The sequence below is a fragment of the Oryctolagus cuniculus genome, chromosome 7 (assembly GCF_964237555.1).
Source record: "Oryctolagus cuniculus chromosome 7, mOryCun1.1, whole genome shotgun sequence".
NCBI classification, from domain to species: domain Eukaryota; kingdom Metazoa; phylum Chordata; class Mammalia; order Lagomorpha; family Leporidae; genus Oryctolagus; species Oryctolagus cuniculus.
Window position 1 is genome coordinate 116,600,581 of NC_091438.1, and position 17,516 is coordinate 116,618,096.

At 46.3% G+C, this 17,516-nt stretch overlaps 1 protein-coding gene and 1 long non-coding RNA gene across 2 annotated transcripts in view; one reads left to right on the forward strand and one right to left on the reverse strand.

Annotated features, from left to right (window-relative positions):
- Window positions 1-2,465: 2,465 nt before the first annotated feature.
- LOC138850647 (uncharacterized) lies at window positions 2,466-12,700 on the reverse strand. The gene is made up of 3 exons (XR_011390695.1): window positions 12,149-12,700; window positions 4,559-4,687; window positions 2,466-3,439 (listed from the first exon to the last, which is right to left on the reverse strand). It is a non-coding gene; the product is annotated as an uncharacterized lncRNA (long non-coding RNA).
- Window positions 10,543-17,516, forward strand: part of PLPP3 (phospholipid phosphatase 3) — an 81,506-nt gene continuing 74,532 nt past the window's right edge. Inside the window, exon 1 of the mRNA XM_002715957.5 lies at window positions 10,543-11,252. Coding sequence (XP_002716003.1) covers window positions 11,114-11,252 — 139 coding nt within the window. The 5' untranslated portion in view covers window positions 10,543-11,113. The remainder of the gene's footprint in view (window positions 11,253-17,516) is intronic.

Here is a 17,516-nt window from a genome sequence, read left to right on the forward strand (position 1 = left end):
GTACATGCATGTATGTGCCCGTATATGTAAAATGGAGCTAACTTATAGCAGCGAAATAACAACCCCCGGGCTATTACAGCTTGTTGGTTAAAAGCAATCTTTGAACCTCCAACTGCCTGTGTTTGATTCTGGATTCACTGTGACTGTAGGTGTATGACCTTGGGAAGCTTCCTTGACCTTTTTGTCTCATTTTCCTAATCCTAAAATGGGGGTAATGATAGTGCCTATCTCATAGGGTCGTTAAGTAATGCTTGCATTAGATAATACGTACAAACTGCTTAGGGCTGACACAGAGCACGAGATGTAAGTGTAGCTGATGCTATTATCTCACCGGGTTGATATGAAGAGGTGAGCTAATACACAGGTAAGCAATCAGCATGTATTTGCTGTTCAGACATTAAAGTCTCCCTTCTTATTGTCCCACCTGAATTCTGTTTCAAATGGACTTTACCTTCTTTTGGATTTTGTAGACGTGGACACTTTCTCACTATGAAAAAGCCCACTCAGTGGCCCAGCAGTTTAAGACGGGAGATAAAGTCCAGTGAAGGAGACAGGAGTTTCTAAGGGGTGGGGGAGCACCATGCCAGTTGTGGAGACAAATACAGACCTCTGTGAAGACTGCCGGAGAAGAGTGGGGAGTTTGGAGCACTGGCTGCTACGAGATGGATTTTCATCCAGTGATTACCAATGACGCAGGCCTCTCCAGATATCTGAAGGCACTAATTCAATGATATCTAAAAGCCTCACTAACCCTTCCTGAAGCCTTTGTGTGTGTCATCCTTGCTAGTCCTTCGTTCATTCACCCACTCATCTGTTCCAGGCTCAAGGGAGGCAAGAAGGGGAGACAAAGAGAGGTTTTTATTATGATGGCTTTGAAGCCCAAGGCAGAAAGATAGAAAATAAACACGTAGAACTCCTAGTGTGGGATAAATTCCAGGGAGGACACTAAATCAGGGCCATCAGGAGAGACACAGAGGTGATGTGTGAGTCAAGGCCCGAGGGAGGAGCGCCTTCCAGCCAAGGCAGCATCCCCAGCACAGGGTCTGCCTCTTCTTGTTGCTGCCATTCTGTAGCCCCTTTTCCTGTCCTCCAAATTTACAGGAATACCAAGGTTTCTTACAGACTCAGCTCCATGATGCACTTAGTAAACTCCATGCAGGGGTATTGGCTTCCAGGGACGCTGTAACAAATGACTGCAATTTGGGTGGCTGAAAACAACAGAACTGTGGTCTCCCATGTCCAACATCTGGCTGGGCCACGTTCCTTTTGGGGACATTTAAGCAGACCCATTCCTTACCTCTCCCAGCTTCTGAGAGCTGCCTCAGCCTTCCTGACTCCATCCACTCTCTCCTCTGTCTTCATACTCCCACAGGCCAAAGCTAGGTGCTTTCTCCAGGCTCCCATGGGGGCAGCAGGGACCTAATCGCTTAAGCCACCACCTGTTGCTTCCTGTGGTGCACCTGAACAGGAAGCCGCAATGGAAGCAGAGCCAGGACTTGAACCCAAGCGCTCCAATATGCAATGCAGGAGTCCCAGGCAGGTCCTAACTGCTGTAACAAACACCTACCCATAACTGCACAGATTATTTTTTCTACGTATGTTCACAAGGCCAAGTTCAGACCATTAGGACATGAGCACCACTTTGGAGAGCTACCTTCAATCCATTGCACTCGGTGAGGGGCTTTGGGGGTCTCTTCTTTGCCCTTCTTTGGGACTTCCTCACATTTCCCATTTTTCCTCCCCAAGTTGAAAGGTTGTCTTAATTTAGAACTACCATGTTTTCTCCTTCCCTCCCTCCCACCTTTCCTCCTTACCTTTTCTGAGGCAGTATTGATTACAGAACTCCATGAGGCAGATGACTGAGAATGATCAGAGATGGAGATGTGTATGTGTGCCCGTGTGTGTGGTCGTAGGCATTCCTGTGGGCTAAGCACAAGGTGATGGCCCTGGTGTGTGTTTTGGAGTTCCAATGACAAAGTAGGTCAAATTTCCAGAGTAATTTTTAATTCTCTGTTTGTTGGCCAAGCATCCACTAGATAAATGTAATAAATGTTAACTATCTGGAAAAATGAAGAAATTCTGCCTTTTCCCATCTATACTTTACATAACTAGGTTGCCTTTCTCATTCATGCTTTCATTTGTACTTTTTCTACTTTTGAATAGTTTAAGTTTTATTGTGGTGTAATATATATGCAATAGGTATTAGGTTCATACACTAATTGCACACTATGAATTTTTTGGATGCGCACACCCATGTAACCACAAGTCAAACCAAATGCCCAGAGGCTGTTAATACCTGCCTCCCCACCACGGTACCACTATTCTATCACCATAGACTTAATTGCCTGTTTCTGAACTCCTTATAAGTTCACAGAGTTCCTGTGCATATTTGCTTCTCTCAATATTGTGTCTGAGAGATTCATCTAAGCTCTTCTGTGTAGCTGTAGTTCATCCTTCCCCACTACTGCATAGTATTCTAATTTATGATATATTACCATTTAGTTTGTTACTCTAATTTGTGTTGTTGGGGGCCAGCACTGTGGTATAGTGGGTAAAGCTGCCACCTGCAGTGCTGGCATCCTATATAAGCGCTGGTTCAAGTCCCGGCTGCTCCACTTCTGATCCAGCTCTCTGCTGTGGCTTGGAAAAGCAGTAGAAGATGGCCCAAGTCCTTGGGCCCCTGCACCCACATAGGAGACCTGGAAGAAGCTCCTGGCTCCTAGCTTCAGATTGGCACAGCTCCAGCCATTGCAGCCATTTGGGGAATAAACCAGCCGATGGAAGACTTCTCTCTCTCTCTTTCTCACTCTCTGCCTCTCCTTCTCTTTCTGTGTAACTCTGACTTTCAAATAAATAAATAAATTTTTAAAGAAAACTTTGTGCTGTTTCCATGTGTGAACTATCATGAATAAACTTGCTGTGCATCTTCTTGTACAAAGTTGTGCTCTTTTTGTACAAATCCTATGAATAGACACATGCTTTCTTTGAGTGGGTGTATCCCCAAGTGGCGTTTTGGGGCCATAGGATAGGTATATGTTTCATTTTCCTAAGTACTGTCCCAGAGTTTTCCAAAGCAGCTATTCCAGTTTCCACTCCAGCCAGTCCGTATCCTCACCACTTGATATAATCAGGCTTTGAAACTGTAGCCACTGGGTTGGGTACATGTGGGTACTTCAAAAAGTTCATGGAAAGGGGAAATTAAAAATCAGATGAATTTCCCCCTCTTCCAGGCCAGCTCTCTGCTATGGCCAGGGAGTGCAGTGGAGGATGGCCCAGGTGCTTGGGCCCTGCACCCCATGGGAGACCAGGAAAAGCACCTGGATCCTGGCTCCTGCCATCGGATCAGCGCGGTGCGCCGGCTGCAGCGGCGGCCATTGGAGGGTGAACCAACGGCAAAGGAAGACCTTTCTCTCTGTCTCTCTCTCACTGTCCACTCTGCCTGTCAAAAAAAAAAAAAAAAAAAGAAAAGAAAAAAAAAATCAGATGAATTTCAGTGCAAAACAGTTTTGAAATTCACTCATGCTTTTTTCATGGTACATATCTCCCTTGAGCTTTTCGATGATCCCACATGTCTTCTTTAACAGTGTCTGGGCGAGACCTCCCTCTTTACAAGTTTGTCCTCCTCTGGGTACTTTCCTCATTCTCTAGGGCACCCACACAGGCGAGACCTTCAAAAAGTGCATGGAGAATGTGTATGCTGGGGCCTGCACTGCAGTGGGTTAAGATGCTTCCTACAATGTCTGCATCCCATATGGGAGTGCTGCTGTGATTCCTGCTACTCTGCTTGCTATCCAGCTTCCTGCAAATGCACCTAGGAGGGTAGCAGATGATGGACTTGCCATTGATGTGTTATCAATGACCTTATCCATGGACACTGAACTTTGAATTTTATTTATACCGCATATATCATGAAATTTTAGTCTTTTGACTTTTTTTTCCCAAGCATATACAAGTGTGAACATGAGCTCTACAAAGACAGGAAGCAGGCTGGGGTTAGATCACAGTCAGTAGTTTGGCAAGTTCTCACATATTTTATAAATAGAAAGTCTTCATTTTAATGAATTTTAATTTATCAACTCTTCTTTTGTTACTAGCATGTTTAATTCACATACAAGAAATCTTTGTTTATCCCAAAGTCACGAATATATTCTCCTTCCTTTTATTCTTGAAGCTTTCCTTCATCTACGGTTCACCTGGGATTAAGTTTTGTGTGTGGTGTGAATGGCAGATGCTGTGCCATTGTTTCTGTTCATGCAAGTTATTATATGATCTTTCCAACTTTACTATGCACCAATGGCTTGCCTGCTCTGGGACACTTTGCCTGATTTGCAGCTACTTTTTGAAGTTGTATTATGTACCATTGCATGTATCTGTTTACATGTTTTTCTCCTACTATACATGAGTTATTTGAAGAAAATCATCAAGTTAAAGAAAGCTTTATCTTGATTATCTCCAGCATCTGCCATGAATTATAGCACAGAAAAGGGGCTCATGAAAATTTAATGTGTGAGTAAATGAGTGGGTCCACATATATAGACAATACACATTATATACACACCTGAGTACAAGGACTATGTAGACACATGGATTCAGTAAACAAATATGGACACACAGCTTTCCGCACCTCCTCCTGGACACACACAGCTAAAGTATAACTTCAGAAGCCACTAATACTTCCGCCAAGCACCTTAGAGAGAAGACAAAATGTACTCAGTATTGATTAATGATTAAAGTCTTGGCTCCTATGTCAGACTGCCTGGGTTTAAATACAGGATCCATCTCTTAGTGGGTGTTAAAGCTTCCGTGGGTTACTAAACTTCCAAGTGTCCCAGTTATATCATGTGTCAAATAAAAAATACTCACATGGTGTTTTAGAAAGAGTTAATACACATAAAACAATTAGAAGCCTGAAGGCTCAATGAGATAGGAATTTTTGTCTGTTGTGTTTGCTTTAATAATCTCTAGCTCCTACAAGGGTGTTTGGCACACAGTAGGTGCTCATTAAATGTCCACTGAGTGGATGAACAATATCTGGGTCATTAAAACTGATTAACTATTGGCTATTACTATATGAATGATATAAAAGTTCTGAATTTAACATGAATTTCAGAGCAAATAAAATGTCTCCTCAGTCGATTACAATAAAAAGTGTCACTTGTATGATTTAAAAAAAAAAAGTTCTGAATTTCCATTGCATCCATTCCCTGGGCCCCCTAATTGGAATTTTCACTTTGGGAGCCATAGCATTTTTCTGCAATGACAGTAGGTGGCAGCATCAGCCTCTTTTTGAAATTTCCAGAAAATTCTAGTGTACCAGTTCTAAAAGTATTCACAAGTTTCTGTAGCCAATCTAGATTCAATTTTCATCAATACACAACATTAATTATTTGAATTATCACAGACTAGCTCCAAACTGTCCTAATTTGTGGCTAAAGAAAAAAATGACTCCTTCCAGGAAGGTAAAAATATTATTAGGAGTTCAAATTTGCTTTACCACAGAAGTCTCCTTTTTCTGGGTTTTTACAGCCTTTTTGTAACAAAGACTGCTTGACAAATGATGAACCCAAATCTCTTCCTTCAGACCAACTAGGTGTAACCATGTTGGCCCATCCCATAAGAAACAATGACGCAAAACTACTCCTCTGTTTTGACAGACCTTTCAAGTTACTCGGAAATCACCGTTGAGAAGCAGAAATTTCTGAGCACTTTTGAGGGTAATATCTCATGGTGTTAAAAAAAAGAACCTTCACTCAGAAATTAACAGACCTGGATTCCAGTGGTGCTCAGGAAGCTCCATGCCTCCAACCTAAGCACGTCTCTCAGCCTTTCCATCAGCCAATTTATTTCTAGAACAAGGACCAGAATGTCTGCATTACGTACTTGGAAATGTGGTCAGTGAACCTAAATGGCACCATCAGGCCAGCGTTGCAGGCTTGGTGAGTTAAGCTACCACCTGAAACGCCAGCTTCCCATATGGGCGCAGGTTCAAGTCCAGACTGCTCCACTTCCGATCCAGCTCTCTGCTTGCTGATGCACCTGGGAAAGCAGTGAAGTTGCCCCATTCTCTGGGGACCTGCACACACCTGAGAGACCCAGATGAAGCTCCTGGCTTCAGCCTGGCACAGCTAAGGCCGACAGGACCATTGAGGAAGTGAAACAGCTGATGGAAGCCCCCTACCCCCCGCCCGTAAATCTGCCTGTCAAATAAATAAAATAAATCTTCAAACAAAATGGCACCATAAACTGTAAGGGGCAGAACCTGCATTATAAACCAGAAAGCACTATAAACTTCACACCGCATGAGCTAATGTTAGAATCATCCCCGTTTTACCTGTGAGGGAAACCAGTTCTCTGCAGTTAAATGGGCTTGCCTTAGTTTTCTCATCTGTGAAATGGGACTAATGATAGCAACCCCACCTACTGCTGTGAGCTGTGAGGAAAAAATAAGATAATAGATGTGAAAGTACATCTACAATGAGAGTGCCCTCACTGGGATGAGGTTACTAGTTTAAGCAAATGGCTTCTTTTAGATTTCACAAACAATCCTAAGGAAAACAATATGTTACTAAATTGTCTTTTAAAAAAAAAACAACCATCCTTGTTTTACTAACTGCAGAAACCCCAAGAAATTGCACATTTTTAACAGACAGGACGGAGAGGCTGAAGGTGTGACTGCATTTAGGGAAAGGCGAATGATATTGATTTCCTATGCAGAGTTGGTACTTGATAAATGCTTTCTGAATACCTTTGTTAAAATTAAGCAAAACTGTAGACAGCAAGTGTTACTTGAAAGCATGAACTGTGAACCAACATTTATTGACTGTCTACTGTGTACCACCTATTTTCAAATTCGCTATGTCATTTAGTTCTCCCCAGAACCGAAGGAAAATGTCAACCCATTTAGAAGGTGCAGACACCAAGGCTCAGAGTGGTTACCCAGCCGCCGAAGTGCACCAGCACATCTGAGGTTTTCTGCCTCTAACCTCTCCTTCCTGCCTTTCTCCGCGAGTGTCACTGTGGACACCTCCCTTCAGTGCCCTGGAGGCAAGCACGGCATCAAATGCAGCCCTCCCAGCAGCAGGCCAGACATGCAGTGCACGTGTGTCTAGGCTAGGTGAAGTCCCCCATCAATGGGCAATGCTTTGCCAAGACCTTTGAGTCTGCCTCCGTTAAGTTCAATGTCTTCAGAAATTTGGGGTCTGACCTTTTGACTACACAATTTTATGTAAGGGAACTCAGCTACTTGTCTCTTAAATAGTTCCAGAGCCAATTCATACCCTTTCAAAAAATAAAAATGATTAATTCTTAAATGTCAGGGGTTAAAAAGAGAGAGAGAGAAAATTACGAGGTAACAAGAGATCTTAGAAATGAAGGCCATTCCGGTCTCTCGGGAGGTATCAGTGAGCTAAGAATGATGTGCTGTTGTTGCCACACATAATAAGTTAATCTTAAAAGGCATTTATCCCCGCTGATGTTTTTACACAGACTAGCTTAGTGAACTGGATGTCATTTTAATGCGTGAATTTTGGTAAGCTATGTTCACCAGGAATTTTAATTACTTAATTACTTTGAAATGACACCATTCTAAACTAGGAAGTCTGTTCTGTTGCATTTTATTTGCTGGTAAGATTGTTCTACTTTAGGGTTTAAAGTCGAGAGGCCTTCAAATAGATGTATGTGGTCAGATCGTTTTCTTTCCTATTATCTACAGAATGATATTGACACTCTATTTTATGACTTGCTCAAGTCCATTTGAATGAGTATTTGTAGCACTCTGTTCCCTTGAAGAGTTATCCAAATATACTTTTTTTTCCCAAATATACTTCTTGTTAGCATGGACCTAGCATCAGTTAACACTAGGATCTTTAAAAAAAAAAAAAAAAAAAACCTTGTAAATGGAAATGCAAAACTCCGATTTAAACATCCATTTATTTCCTCCTCTTAACTGCTTTTGAAACAGATTTTATCTTGATAAGTAGTTGATCTTATCCAAAGAACCTTAAGGCAAAAAAGGTTCTTAGCAGTCAATCTAGAACCGTCTGACGCAGTGACCTCCCAAAGCGACCACCGATGACTCACTGAGCCATGATACCAATTATCTCTAGTAGAAGTCTGGCTTTGAAAAACATGTTCCTTCTTCAACTGTTAAAGTATTTTCACAGGTGAGGAAAAGCAGCCAGAATACATAAAGAGTTTGATAACTACAGAATTCATGGAGTCACTGTCTTTTTCCAGCTTCAGATTTCGACATCATGTCTTGAAACCCATTGTCCCTTTAAAAGACAATTATGACCACAAGTGAAAAGTGAAATAACAAGACAGGGAGGCATACAGCAGAACATTAAGTGTCCCAGACACCCAAGGGCTTGGAACTCCATGGAGGGAAAGATCAGAGAGGGCTGCAGCCTCAAGAAAGCTTGTAGTTATTTATAGATGGGATTTTTTCAAGGACTTGCTTTGTGACTTAGAATTCCAAGGTGTATGTGTATGTGTGTGTTGGGGTGGGGAGGTGGCAGATGGCACAGTGGCTTACATTGCTGATTGGGACACCTGCATCTATTGGGGTGCCTGGTTCAATTCCTGGCTGTTCTACTTCAACATAGGGTTTTAGGCTGTTTTGCGTCTGGCCCTGGCTGGTGAGGACATCTGGGGAGTGAACCAGCAGATGCAAGATCTGTGTGTCTCTGCCTTTCAAATGAAATGAAAATAAATAAATACAAATTTACACAACAACAAAAAGAATTCCAAGGATGCTTATAATTACAAAGAGGGTTGGGTGGGCAAGGAAAAGACGCTGAAACTCTGAATTCCTTTTACAATGCCGTTGATTCTGAAACCTGCCTCTGATTGTTTCTGCTATTTAATGTTTCAAGAAAAGGCGTGTGGCTAGGGAAAGCAGTAGAAGATGGTCCAAGTGCTTGGGCCCCTGCACCCTCGTGGAAGACCCGGCAGACGCTCCTGGCTCCTGGCTTTAGCCTGGCCCAGACTTGGCTGTTCAGGCCATGGGAAGAGTGAACCAGCCGATGGAAGATCTCTCTTTCTCAGTCAGTTTGCCTTTCAAACAAATAAATGCATCCTGGAGGGGCGAATTCTCCCTCCAAAAGCTGTGTGTGGGATCTGTTTTCTGCCCTCCCTGGCTTTTTCCTGCCACTACACAGGAGTGGAAGTACTAGGTGTGGTGACTGGCGGTTGGTTGCTTCAGCTCCCAAACTGCCTTGGCGTTTCGCCTTCCTGGGCCAGCGCCACTTCTTAACCAGACCCAACGTGAATTCACTTGGTAGACACCAAACCCTGGGCAGGCGCTGGGCAGTGCGCACACTCAGCCCCAACGTCAGTTACTAAGGACCGCAGGGAAGCAGCCTAGGGCGAGCACCGGGGAGCCATAAACAACGTGTGGAGGGGGAAGTGAATGTTGTGAGGGGGTCAAGAAAGGGCTCAGCAAGGAGGGGCCAACCTAGAGAACACCGAAAGCAAGGAAGCATTTTGCTCACCAGAGAAGCCGAAGGTGCGCGCGTTATAGGCAGAGAGCGTAGGAGAGTCAGGGTAGGAAGCATGAAAGGCCTGTGCAGGACAGGGCGAGCGGGTGCTGGGGAGCTGCCTGTGGGGGTGCCGAACCCCAGAACCTCCTGCAGCTCCAACCCTTCCCGCTGCTGGAGGCACACGGAGAGGCACGGGGAAGAAAGGTCCAGGTGTCGGCCACTGTGCGTCCAGCTCCTTGCCAGGCGTGCTGAGGACATAAGGAAAGTCCCTTGCTCTGGCTGTGTTTACCCCCTAACTGGAAGAAAGATGGACACACGTACAACATGGCGGCCACCAAGGAAAGGCCCCACTAGCACTGGAGAGCACCCCTGGTGCCCCGGAGTCCCCCACGGTGGCACAGGTGTGCTGGGGGCCAGCGGCGGGGCAGAGGGGTGCAAGGCTTGGGGCTCCTTCTCCCCAAACTCAGGAATGAAGATAGGGGCTCGCGCTCAGCCCTGCTCATCACCCTGCACTGCTGTCTGTTCTACAAAACTGAGCCTTCACAATTACTCTGTTTCGGGCAGTCAGTAACTCTAGTTTCCAAAGGGGAAACTGAGGCACAGGAACTCAGCCCGGATTCAAATCCAGAGGCTTTGGCTCCAGAGACAAGCAATCCTTTGAATCACAGTATCCTCAGAATCCAGCTTGGTGCTTGAGGGTGGGTGTAAAAATCCTAGATAATAATTTTAAAAAAGCAAACAGTTTTCCTTGAAAATTGTTTTTTCGGATAATACAACTCAAGTCAAATTCTTAAAAGCCCCAGATCTGTAAGGGAGGGAAAATGCATTTTGGCTGTGGAGCCCTTAACTTTTGCCTGACCCTAGGCCAGCTAGAAAATATTTTTTTCAGTTTTTTTTTTCTCCTTTTGTGACAATTTGGCGTTTCTGAACGCTAGGGGCTCCCGGATTCTCTGGTTGGAGAGTAACTTTTCCTTTTAGGATTTTTTTTTTTTTTTTTTGGAAGGGGGTGGGGGAAAATGTGGCCTTAATTATCCTACGTCTTAGGCAGCTTAAGGAAGGGGCTGTGCTTTCGCAATCCCATCAGAGCCAAGTAAGGAGGTCCCTCTCGCGCGCGCTCTCTCTCTCTCTCCCTCCCTCTCTTTTTTTAAAGGACCTCGTGAAATAAAAGTGCAGAAAACAAACTCAAGCGATCAGAGCAGCAGCCGCGGCGGCAGCAGCAGCAAGAGCAGGAGGAGGCGGAGGCGGCGGCGACAGAGCTGGAGTTGGGGCAGGCGCTCGGAGCTGCCCCGCGCCGCGGCTCCCATTCATAAGTCCCCAGCTGCAGGGAAGGGGCCGAGCCGGCGCTGCCTTCTCGCCAGCCCTGCGCGCCCCAGCTCTGCAGAAGTTTCTGCTCGCGCTCTCCTCCCCTTGGACTTTTGAACGTTTTGGCGAGAGGACAGCAGGGGCGCCCAGAGCAACAGAAACGACCCACCGTCCGCAGCCGGAGACAGGCAGCCGGCCCGGGCTGCACCGCCGCCGCCGCCGCAGCGCCGCGAGCCGGGGCCCAGCTTTCTCTCTCCAGCCGGGAGGCGACCGGCACGCCCGGGTGTGTGGCTGCTGTCGCGGGGCGGGAGGCTCGCGCCGCAGCCAGCGCCATGCAAAACTACAAGTACGACAAGGCGATCGTCCCGGACAGCAAGAACGGCGGCAGCCCGGCGCTCGGCGGCGACCCGCGCAAGAGCTGCAGCAAGCGGGCGCTGCTAGTCTGCCTCGACGTCTTCTGCCTCATCATGGGTGAGCCCGCGTTCCCGGTCCCCGGCCCCCGGCCCCGGGCCTGGGCTGCGCCCCGGACCCGCGCCGCGCTGTCAGCTCCGGGGGACCCCCGCAGCTGCCCCGGGAGGCTGCGCGCCGCTCTGGCCGTGCGGCGCCCGCCCTCCCTGACCCCACCGATCCCGGCCTGTGAATCAGTGACTCTGGGCGAGCTCCCTGCGAGTCGTCTCCCGCGGGGAGCTGGCTGGACCGTGGTCGAGAGCCTGCGCGCAGTCGGGGCCCTCCGCCGGAGTCCAGTGGGTCGCCCCGGGAGCCCGGCTCCTGCCTGGAGCCGCGCTGCCTGCGCCGGCTGCGTGTAAACACTCAGCTCTTCCGCCGCCGCGGCCGCGCGGGCCTGTCCCTCGCTTCCCTTCTGCACGCCCCTAGGGTGGGGAAGGCGCTGGGGACCGACCCGACAGCCCCCTGCCCAGTGCCTGCTGAGTGCCAGGTGGCAGGCAGTTCCGCGGGCATCATTTTCACCAGCCTGGACCCGGTGCGGGGAGGGTGGGGAAGCCCATTTCACCGATGGGCACGCCGAGGCACTGCGATAGCAAGCCACGGCCTTGTTTGGGGTGGAATTGCACGCTCAGAAAGTTGAGGCGATCGTCCGCTTCTGGTTTCCAAAGCAGTTTTGGAAGCTGAAGCTGAAGAGCGGTGGGAGTTCAAGCAATTGGAGTGGGAGGGCGAGGAGGATTTATGAACTTGGGGGGGCGGAGAGCCCTCTTGACACGAATCTACAGAAGCTCCTAGGTTAAAGTCAGCGTAGGATTTCATTTTTTTTTTAATGTTGCATTTGTAAGCGAATCGTGGTGTAATGGAAAACGCACAGGACTTGTTATCAGAGCACTGGCCCGCTGCCGCTCGCTGGGTGTGCCACCTACCTGGCCTCAGTTTCTCCTCATTTGAATGACTTGGTTGAGGTAGATGCTCTCCAAGGCTTCTTCCTGCATGGAGAACTCGGAAGGGGTCCAGCAGCTGTTCTGCCAACTCCACTAACTGAAGAAACATCTGTGTTCCCAAGTCAGTTCCCTCAAAATAGAAACTCCTGAGTCCCCCTGTGTGGATTTGTCCACACAGGGCGTGCAAAGCTGAGACTTCTTAGGCTAGAGTTCTGCTTCCCGCGTATTCTGGCTCTTCTGCTGTGGTGGCCTGCGGGTACAGAGTCCCCCATGCATTTGGTGTCACTGCCCATGGTGAATGTTAAGAGTCAGGAAAGATGGAATTCTTAAAAAAAAAAAATAAGAAGAGCCCCGGGCAGATCAGGAGAGAAAGCCGAAGGTAAAATTGTGCTGTGCGGCCTAGGAGAAGAGTGGCGGGGGTGCAGGTGGCAGATCCTAACCTTCCGCTCTTACTAGGAATTCTACCTTGAAGATGCTATGTAAAGGAATTGTCACTGGGGGGCCTCCCTTCCTGAAAGCTGCTGGCTTATTGTCACACACAATGGGACAGATTAGTACTTAAAGTCTTGTAACCAAGGGATTGAATTTCTTAATTCCTTCCTGGGTCCTAGAGGAATACAGGCAAACCCTGGACACAGGGAAGCTGTTTGTTGTGAGCTGGCCTGGGTGCTTCCCGGCAGCCCCTTGGCTGTTTTGGTGGTGGGAGGGCACTCTTTCTAGGCTGCCTGTGCTGAGTACCCTCCCACCTCTTGCTCTGTGATCAGAAAGGCAGGGCTGGAACACACTTGACAGCCTTTGTACAGTTTCTTTGTTCTCCTGACTTTACTCTGACGATTTCAGAACGCAGTCCCAAGAGATGATGATGTATTCCACATAGGAAAAAGAAACTGCCAAAGAATTTGCAAAAGGCCATACCCACCAGCTGTAGTTTAGCCAGGGACCCAGAAACCCCAAGAAGTTCTGCCATGATGCAAAGTGTAAGTAAGGTGCATGGTGCACCTTGCAGCTCTTGGCTTGCAAGCTCTTGGCTTTCTCCATGTCCCTGAAGTCAATATTCTCAACCTGTCTTGTGTTTATTCATTGTCAAGCTTACATTTGAACAAATGATTTTGTTTAACTCAAAATGCAATCAGATACCAGGGCCATGTATTTTATTATAAGGGACACATAGCCACCTGTTTTAAAGGGTATGTGTTGTGCCGTGGAAACCATGACAAGAAAATCATTTTCAAAGTCACTTATTGACCAGAGTCTCCCCCGAGCGCAGGCCAGACTACAATATCACCAGTGAAATGCCTCTGATACTTTTAAAAACTGTTGGTAAGACAAGCAGATATCTTGAGATGTATATGAAAGAAGTCTGTTTGACTTCCAAAAGAAAAAATTATTAGCACAACATGTGATTTTAATATTCCACACACCACAGCCCTAAAAAAATTGTGTCTACTTAGTTTGCTTTTTGCCTAAGACTGTCAGTATGATTTAATTTTTAGATGGTTTACTGATCATATGGTCTGGATTAAAGAGCACTAATATATTAAGAAGAGAGACAGTTTTCTGTTTATTTTCCCCCAGGAATATATACCAAACCTCATCTCCTAGTCTCTGGAAAAATAAAGGCTAATGTGCTCTGTAAGTGTTATGCAAGTGGAAATACACACGTAGTTTAACGTGTTTCACATACCTTTTTGGAATGTTCAGATCTTGGGGAAAAAGCAAGAAGTCCACCCTTATTTGTGGGCCATAAGAATCTGGAGTCACAGGGCCTCCAAGGGGAGTCTACCTCCCATTGAACAGCTGTGCTTGGCAAGGAATTGCTCTGAAATGCCGTGATGAATCTTTGCAGGACACTTTTCCTGAAACTGAGGCTCTTGCAGCAATCAAGGGCTGTGCATCATCTCCTGTTTTTTGTGCATTGTTTCTGGTATCTGAGTTACATGAGAGCAGCAGAGACACAATTCGCAGGCAAGAGGGGAATATCTACTGTCTTGTTAAGCTCTGTTAGCTTCAAGGGTACATTTTTATTATTATGTTTTAAAGATTTATTTATTTATTTGAAAGACAGATTTACAGAGAGGCAGAGGCAAGGAGAGAGGTCTTCCATCCACTGGTTCACTCCCTAAATGGCCACAAAGGCCGGAACTGGGCAAATGCAAAAACAGGAGCCAGGAGCTTCTCCCAGGTCTCCCACATGGGTGCAGGGGCCCAAGCACACTTGGGCCATCTTGTACTGCTTTCCCAGGCCATAGCAGAGAGCTGGATCAGAAGTGGAGCAGCTGGGACTCAAACCAGTGCCCATATGGAGTGCCACAGCGCTGGCCCCATCAAGGGTAAATTAACTTGTGTACTCTTTACTATAACCCTTAGGAAGAAATGCTGTCTGCTCTATGGACCAGAAAATCAAGTTTCAGGGAAGGGCAGGCCAGTTACACACTGAGGTCCATCTGAGTTGCCTAATTCTCCGTTAGTGTGAGTGAAGGCTCCTTCCTGGCACTTGGATTCTCGTCAGAAAACCCCGCAGCCCAGTTTGCAGAAGTCTTGCCTCTCTGTGTTTCTGTTACCATGTGTCCAAAGCAGATGGATCAAGGTGGTTCAGCTGTTGTGGTCAGAGATACAGAATTTAAGTGGTTGACAATCAAGGGTGTGTCACTTGGTTATCCCTGAAGCTTTTGGACACTTTGTGATTTGCAATTAAATGAGTGATAGAATTCTAGGCCTGGTTCCCTGAAGGGGCTAGATAGAGTCATCATGTATTTTACTGTCTTCTAAGAGTGAGAGGAGGCGAGTAGACTATCATCACGGGAATGGGAGACTTGGTTGAGTTTTCAGGCTGACCAATGCCATGTCCATGTGAGAGGTTGTGGACAAGTTAGTATTCTGTGGGTTTTGGGTTTTTTCCAATGGCATGGTGACTGACTGGGTGGGATTATTTCTGCTGTCTACTGATTTCTAGTGGCAAGGAATGACGCATGTCTACCTTATGCCTGCACTCTGAGCTCTTCAGTGCTCTGTGAATCATCACAAAAATGAGGAGCCCAGAGACATGAGTTCTAGTCTGTGCTACAATTACGCTGCTGTGCAACTTTGGTGAAATTCTATTGACGTTCCTGGGCCTCGTGTTTTCTAATCATGAGAATAAATGGACGGGACCAGTCTCTTAAAACTTCTTCTAGCTCTAAGAGTTTCAGGAGTCTATGCTGGTAGATATTTTGATGTAGAAACTCAGTCACTGTTTCTCTTGGCCCATTTATCATTAACTGAATTGTTAGTTGTTTGATTCAAGAATGTTGCTGGAATGAGTCTAACTTGGTGTTAACTCCAGAGGGAAGCCCAGCATGCTTTTACCAGAGTTAATCCTATCAATATACTGAGAAATTAGATAGATTTTTTTTTCCTGGCCGGATGTGTTCTTTCACCTGCTGCCTGAAGTTCATGGTAATCAGAAGCAAACAAGCAAACACAACTGGTGGCTTTTCCTCTCTTTTTGCTCAGTTGTTGTTATAGTCACTAAGTGTATATTTTTAATGACTTAGTAGGCTTTGATGATCTACCATGTGGATTGCAGAAGGTAGAAACAGGTTTTCATTAATCAACAGATGACCTGCCCAGCCCAACATCCCTCATGGATTTCCATAAAGAAGGGAAGTTCTATTTGGTAGACAAGCTCTGCTGAATTTTCTAGGTTGGCTGAACACCTCAATTTCCTCCTTTTCCAAATGGCTAGCTGTTTTCATTTTCTTCTCTCCTTTCTCTTTCTTTCTTAGCATTGTCTTCTGCTTCAGGGATCAGCCAGGAGGGAGGCTGCCTTTGTGGGAGACTGCGAAAGCCCGCGTTGGTGGCCTTTTCCACTTTCAGCCCCTTGGATTGCTTGTCAGCTTTGCATTCTTGTTTTCCCCTTCCTGTGCAGTTGTTTGGGCTGGCAAGCCCAGTTGGTCACAGCTTGATGCTAATGAGACCATAGCAGGGGCTTCTTCCCTGCTTAGGCAGTTAAATTTACAGAGAAATCCTGCTCTGTGTGCCAGCTCCATTCCACCCACATTTCTGGAGGAGCAAGCATTTTGGGGGTGGACACCTACTATGTCAGTATTTCATAAACTCACCTTCCTGGCTTGAAATACAGACTGTCAGCCTCCTTGTTAGATGGAACACTCAGATTCAGCAGGCTTTGGGCCAGGGCCCCGGGTTCTGTATTTTATAAAAGCTTGGAATGATTCTTATCAGGCCGATTATAGACTCACTGTGTTGTTTAACAGGTGATGTTTTAATAGCAATTGAATTATGAAGTGGCCTCTTTGTCCCTGCACTGAATGTTCTGGCCCTTTCCGCATTGTTAGTAGGTTGTCTGCACTTTTTTGTTGGTGTTTGTGGCCAATGCACCTATGTTTTGTTTTTTTTTTTTTCCCCAGTAAAGATAACCAAGCTTGCTAGAATTCTTTCTAAAGGAAAAATTACTTCTGGGTACAGGATTGAAGGTGTCCCGTGACTTTTGGTGACAGGACGTGGTGTTGTCTCTCGTGGCTGCGAGGCTAGGATCTTTAATTAGTTTCCAGTTCTAAGCTGGGTTCTGTGCCATTGAGGTTGCCAGCCAAGTGACCACCTGGTATAAACGAGGTGTTAACTCCAAATATTTTTCTTTGAGATATTGAAGTTGGTGCATGAGTGAAAGGTGAAACAGGGCTAAGTTAGATTTCTACATGGAGCCTTTGAAAGACTGAACTTCACATAGCCAAGTCTCATAGAGACAGTACGATACTTTGGATTTGCCCAGGTCTGGGTTTGTCTCCTGACATAAAGCTGATACGCACTGGTGTGACTTGGGAAAAAACCTTTGACCCTCACCAGGCTTTGGTTTCCTCATTTGTAAAATACACAAACTTAGGGACATCCTGGTGATGCGAAGCTCAACTGACATGAAAACACTTTGCAAAATTAAAGAGCCCTGAATCTGTGAAATAAATCCCCTTTCATTTTGCGGTATCAAAGTCGTCTGAAATAATGAAGAAGAAAAGTTACGGAGAGCATCCCAGGAAGAACCCAGGCAGGATGCACAGGAATATTTTCCATTCTCTGAGGAAAGGCAGTGCCTGGTTTCTGACCCCATTTGGGGAAGTCAAAGTTCAGGAGCCTCCACAACCTTGGAGCAGGCATTCTTCCAGTTGGAAGGAAGGCGGCCAACTCCTCTTCAGATGAAGATACCTTGGGAAGGGCCAGAGAGAATGCGGACAAATGGTCTGTTCTCTGTGTCTTACTTGGCAGCCCAGCCATGACTAGAAATGATCAAATGCTTGCTCTCTGGGGTAGGGAGATAGCATACTAGTTCTCTATGTTACCGTTCAGGTGGGTCATGGGC